A 6,304-nucleotide genomic window follows, 5' to 3' on the forward strand; every position below is an offset into this window, starting at 1 on the left:
CCTAACAATGGCTATTGTATCGTTAAAAATTATTTTTTTATTTTGTACAAACAAAATAAATATATTGAAAAATATAAAAACAAAAAAAAAAATATACTTTAGAAGTTGATCTAGTATCAAAAACGTTCAATTCAGCATGACACACAGTCCTCAGAAAAACACTACACAAAAGTGCCAGTGCTGCCAGCTAAAATACACACACCAACAAAAGAAAAAATATTGGAGTAGCCCAAAATATAGCCAAAGATTGCAGCGCCACAGCACTAGCAAAAATTTAAATTTGCCAACTGGAATGCTTTCGAATAACCGACGTTTCAGATAACTGACTTTTGGATAAATGATGCTCTACTGTATTTTCAAGCTAAATAACAAAATACAGCATTTTTGTATTTATTGACAATTTCAAACATGTAGAGTACCAAAACATATTGACAGAATAAGGAGTGTATATATATATAAAAATTGTTTTAAAATACCATATGGAATAAAATAATTATTTTTATTACAACAAACTTTTATATACTTCTATTTTATATCTTAAAGAATATCTAGCTCTAACACTGTTTTGAGTCACTTAATGAATCAACACCAAGTGCCTAAGAAAAATATAGGCATAATATATACAGTACATTGTATGTATGTATGTAAAAAGTGAGAATACACTATATACTTTATATTAAGTATGAATTGAGAAGAATGGAAAAATAATAATAATGCAAACAGATAATATGGTAATATGTTACATACTGTAGCATTGTGGTTTTGATGACATCATGACATCTCATAGGGTCTTAGTTTTTAATCGGTTGGATTAAGCATACTTATTATAGAGTTTGAGATGTTATGATCTAATAGCTTTAACCATTGTAAGATATTTTTACATTTTTATGAAATTATAGATTATTATCTAAGTTTTTCAATTAAAAGTCTGAATAGTAGGTGTCTTTTACAAGATCCACTATTAATCTTTGAAAATTATATATATCATTCAATCATACAGCATGAGAGCTATACTTTGGCCTTTATTGAAAATATATACACTATATTTTTTAATAGTTATTCATAATTCTTTAACTAGATAAATAACACTTCTTTTATTGAATTGGAACAATATAATAAAATAAACAAATATTTTTAATTTAGAATACTTACTAAATCAGCATCTAAACCATACAAACAATGCCTAGTATTTGGATCATACCCAGGTTGAGATCTTTCATGACGAATAAAATCCATTATCTTATGTTCACCTTCTCCTGGTGTCTAAATAAATATTTATATAATACTTATAACTTTTTATTTATAATTTTGTAAACATGATTTTACCTCATGACCAGATAAGTATATTTTCATATCTTGCCATGCTTTATCTGTAGAAATTTTTGATACTACAAAATATTTTAATACTTCATGTAAACGTGTCATAAATTCTGTACCTGAAAATTGATAATTAAATGTTTTAGTAAAATTTTAAGCAAAATATTGAAATTAGCAATTATATTTCAATTTATAAAATGAACTGAAAAAAAAATATATTATACAGTAATTTATATATAGTTTTGGAAAAATAAATATTTTTGGAACTGAAGTACTACATTCAATTTGTTTTGATACATAAAATACACAAACATGTAAATAGATATTTAATAATATATATATAAATTTTCTTTTTTATTTTATTATATAAAATGTCATAAAAAAAATTCATATAATGATGGAAAAATTTTCTTTGAATAAATGTTCACAATAAACATTCATAATAGACAATAGATGAACAAATAATAATAATACTTATTTGAAAATTGTTCCAATGAATACATTAACAGCTTTATTTCAATATTTCAACTGTAAGTGAAAATAGAGAATTCAAGTAAAGACAATTAAAAGACAACTTCATACATTTGTACTATTCATAAGGATACTATCTGTAATTTGAATCTTTATACTTTTGTTATATTGAGCTTATACAGCATCCTGAAACTACAAGGTGATAGGTGAAGACAATACAAAGTTTATTATTATAAAAATGTTTTCCTTATCAAATGTATATTTAAAAAGAGCAGCAGGATACAGAAAGTTTTCATAATGAAACAGATCGTATGATTTGTCTATGATAAGAGATTGTAATCATAATGATTATGTTTCTTTTTACAAAATAGTATTTAGTGAAAGCTTTCATAGAAACATGTATTTGAAAATATTAAGATTTTTCTAATGAAATATGGCTACAAAAAACTGGAGTATCAATTAGATTAACAGACTAGTCCATTTCTATTCCTTATTGTTTATCTGATATTATTGCAATAAATCTCTTATTTGTCAAAGATCATAGAATCAAATACAACAGCATAGTCATCATTTAAAAAAATCTAATTTTATTCTTGTTTTACAGTATAATCACTGCATATAAATACCATTAGAGCCGCCGCAAACTACAGGATGCGGGAGCTAGCGTATGCTCACTCGCGCTCCTAAGCCCTGCCTTTTTTCCCATGATGCTATGAGCCATTTTTGCTAGGTAAGCTACGCGGGCATGAAGCAGCCACAAACTACACAACATTTGCTCGCATGACGTAGTCCACATGACGTGGATTCCACAGATGTAGATTGGCTATAGAACAAGATTTTATTATAACCTATACTTGTAATCAGTCAGTTTTTGTTCCGAACTTTGAAATAGCATGGAAAAACATGTTTGCTAGTTAAGCCTAACTAGGCTTAACTAGCCGAAAACTATTTATACTGTATATTACTATTTACATACAACGGTTATACTATTTTCTTTTCAATACTGAATGTATTTATCATGTAATTTACGTACATCGATAAAATTCTATTATTTCTTTTTCGATATGTGACATGCTTATGTAGTCATCCGTCTTCCCCGCTCTCTCTTGCTAGCGTAAATGCTCTAGCTGTTGAATTCTGTGAACAGCGAGCGTACTCTCATATCGCTGCGCTAGCGAAGGAAAAACAGCGCGGGCAAGAAGAAAGGGGCGGAGCCTTCGACGTCACCAGTTGTGCTAGCGTATGTTTGCTAGTGTTTTGCTCTCGCAAAGCGCTAGTTTGCGGCGGCTCTTACTGTTAATGGTTTCATTACTAAATACTTTTTGAATTTTTCTGCATATTACTGTAAAACTAAACAGTTTACATTTACAAAAACTTATCAAAAAACACTTTTAAGAATTGCATTATACTAACTGCTAGAAAGTAATTGGACACCTGTGATAGAACAGAAAAACAAAGTTTATTCATCATCAATAGTTGGTGGAACCTCCACAGGCAAAGATTACAGCTGTGACCCTTCAGGGCATACTCTCCACCAGTCTTTGTATGACAACTGGTGGTATTTTCTTCCACTCAGCTTGGAGAAGACATGAGTTCCTTCACTGATTTCGGGTGGTGGGGCACCCCTTCAGATGATGCTCCAACTCATCCTAGAGGTGCTCAATAGGGTTCAGGTCTAGGCTCTGAATAGACTAATATATTCATTTAACCCCATTGTCACTATGCCAAGCAATGGTGGTTGTCACAACATGATAGCTGGTGTTATTGTCCTGGAAGTAACATGGGTCCAACCCATAAAACTGCCACAACGTAGGAAGCACATGGTTATCCAAAATAGTGCAATAAGCATTGACATTGAGCCTACCATCAATTGTGACCAAGGTCATACCAGGAAAAACACCCCCTCACCATAACTCCACCTCTGCCAAACTTCATTGTTGGCACAATGCATTCTGGCAGGAGGCATTCTCCAGGCAGATGCCAAACCCAGACTCTGCCATCCAAACAAAAGAAGGTGAACCTGGATTCGTCGCTCCAGAGAACCTGTATCCACTGTTCTATGGTCCACTGTCTATGTTCTTTGTACCAAGCTAGCCGAACAGCGCTGTTGGTCCTGGTGATGAAAGACTTGTGGGCAGCAGCAGGTCCATGATAACCGAGCAGATGGGCTTCCTTATGGATGGTATTCATTAAAACAACAGTCCCAGCTGCCATTTGAAACTCTCTACAGATGTGGGCCATCGGTTGGGTGCAGTTCTTCCAAATTTCTCTGGAGAGCACCTGTTGGTCTCTAACTCCCAGTTTGATGGGCCTGCCTAGTTAGGGCTTATTCTGATAGTTACTGCTCACCTTCCTCTTGTGAATCACGTAGCCCACTGTCGATTTTGAGTACTTCGCTGGATATGTCACATATGGAACAGCCATTTCTGTGATAACCAATGATTACACCTTTTTCGAAATCAGACAGCTTCAAACTGTGTGGCATCTTGCATGCGACTGATACTGATTTTCTTTCTCATTTATCCACAGCGGCCGTGACATGTATTAAGACAGCGCATGTTGCTGTTTGCAGGGGTGTCCAATTACTTTATGGTAGATAGTGTACTATTCTATCCTTATATTTTTTCCATGCATTTCTTATATTTTTCAATAGTTTTACAATTATATGAATTTTTTAATTATACCTGATATTTATAAAATCACTTACAATAATTAATAATCAAATTTTAAGCAAATCAAAAAATACCTGGAGTAATACAATTAGAATCAAATCTTGCTTCATTAGGTAAGGTTTCACCACGTTCAAGTGCTCGTTTCTCTTGTAATTCAGCTTCTTTAGCAGTTCTAAAAATAAATAAATAAATAAAAACTTAATTATTTAAACTATTCAAAAAACTATTTTAATTTTAAGAACTATAAAATTGTTATTATATTTTCATAACAGTAACTTATATAACAATACATTTTACTCATAGCAGTATACTTTCATATTTTGTCAGTTTTATTATACTAATTATGATTGCTAAACATTCTATAAATTATTAGATTGACCTAATAATATTCAGTAAAACAAATGATATTATTATTATTAAGTCAAATGCATGGTTAACTATATTTAAATCATTTTCTTCTTATACAGAATGTTTATATTTATTACAACAATAACTGAATGTAACATTCAAAAGTTATGAGACAGATTTTTTCTCAACATTATAACAATACAACTTAGACTGATAGACAAAAAAGCCAAAAGATATATAATAGCTATGAATCTAAAACTAATGAAGTAAATTCAACCTCATTTTTGAAGTCAAAAATGAAGTTAATTTCAATTTAATGTTTGTTTTGTATTAAACTGACAGTGAATTGAAGCAATACTAATTGAATATACAGCGAAACCTGTTAATTTAAAATAATTGGAGATTAGAATAATTTAAATTAGGAGAGTTCTTTTTATGTCATCCAAAAATAAATATAATACATAATTAAAAATTTATCCATTTACGTAGATTTTATTACTACTTGAACACACAGTACATTTTGCTCTCAGAGTATGCTAGATACAAAATAGAGTAGTGCTGAAATAGTTTATGCTACTGTAATGACAACAACTTACTCAGAGTCTAAAGGAGACAAAATAACTTGTGGATAACATTCTGTGCTAATCTCATCAGATGTTGGAGATAATGATATGGCACTACTTGTGCTTGATTGAGAAAAAAATGGATGAAAGTATCTGCTAATTTTTGTTTAATTTTTTCAATATTTTTCTAACTTATGAGAGTCTACTATAGTTATCAATTTTACATATAAGTTCGAGTTTGAAAGTATGAAAATCACATGATTTGGTAATAATGTTGTTTGAAATGACAAAATATGCATTTAGTAATTCACACATTGAATAATAATTCTCTTTTAAGTAAGAGTAAATAAATAAAATTGTAAATCTAGCATTTGTCATATTTAATTGAGCCATTTACAAGACAAGTTGATTAACTTCCTTGGTTTTGTGAAAAATGTGAAAATAATATATCCTTGGAATAATCATTATTATTTTATACATCATTAATAAAAGCTATAACTGTAATAATACACTCTACAATGTTTGTTTAAATTTTTAAAAAAATTTTAGAAAATAATGTATATTATTTTATCAATTTCTCTACTTATCGTTTTGTGGAGCTAATTGATTTAGCAAATGAGCAGCTCAATTACATAAAAATTGAATAATTAAAACTGAAAAATTAATTTTGCATATTAATGAATATTGTAGTAAAATGAAAAAGTAGCCTTAATTCTAAATTTAATATTTATGGGAAAGGTCTTGTTTACAAGTATATATATATATTCATTGGCCACTTATGAAAGTGGCACCATTTCAGCAAAGTGTGCTATATCAAAGCTTGATTATATTTATTCAGAACTTAAAATTTTCAAACTATGTAGAGTCTAGCTTCATAAGATCAATTTAAATAAAAGAGCAAACTGTTTTATACATATTGAAAAATTTAAGTAA

General features: G+C 29.8%; 1 protein-coding gene across 1 annotated transcript in view; it reads right to left on the reverse strand.

The window, feature by feature from the left end:
* LOC111635284 (5'-3' exoribonuclease 1-like) overlaps positions 1 to 4,637 on the reverse strand; it is a gene marked incomplete at its 5' end in the record, with an annotated part of 38,886 nt that extends 34,249 nt beyond the window's left edge. Inside the window, 3 exons of the mRNA XM_023380206.1 lie at positions 1,149 to 1,263; positions 1,327 to 1,436; positions 4,535 to 4,637. Of these exons, the coding sequence (XP_023235974.1) occupies positions 1,149 to 1,263; positions 1,327 to 1,436; positions 4,535 to 4,637 (328 nt within the window). The remainder of the gene's footprint in view (positions 1 to 1,148; positions 1,264 to 1,326; positions 1,437 to 4,534) is intronic.
* Between the last annotated feature and the right edge of the window lie 1,667 nt (positions 4,638 to 6,304).

Source organism: Centruroides sculpturatus, unplaced genomic scaffold, assembly GCF_000671375.1.
Source record: "Centruroides sculpturatus isolate CEXI.00-Female unplaced genomic scaffold, Cexi_2.0 scaffold898, whole genome shotgun sequence".
Taxonomy (NCBI): Eukaryota; Metazoa; Arthropoda; class Arachnida; order Scorpiones; family Buthidae; genus Centruroides; species Centruroides sculpturatus.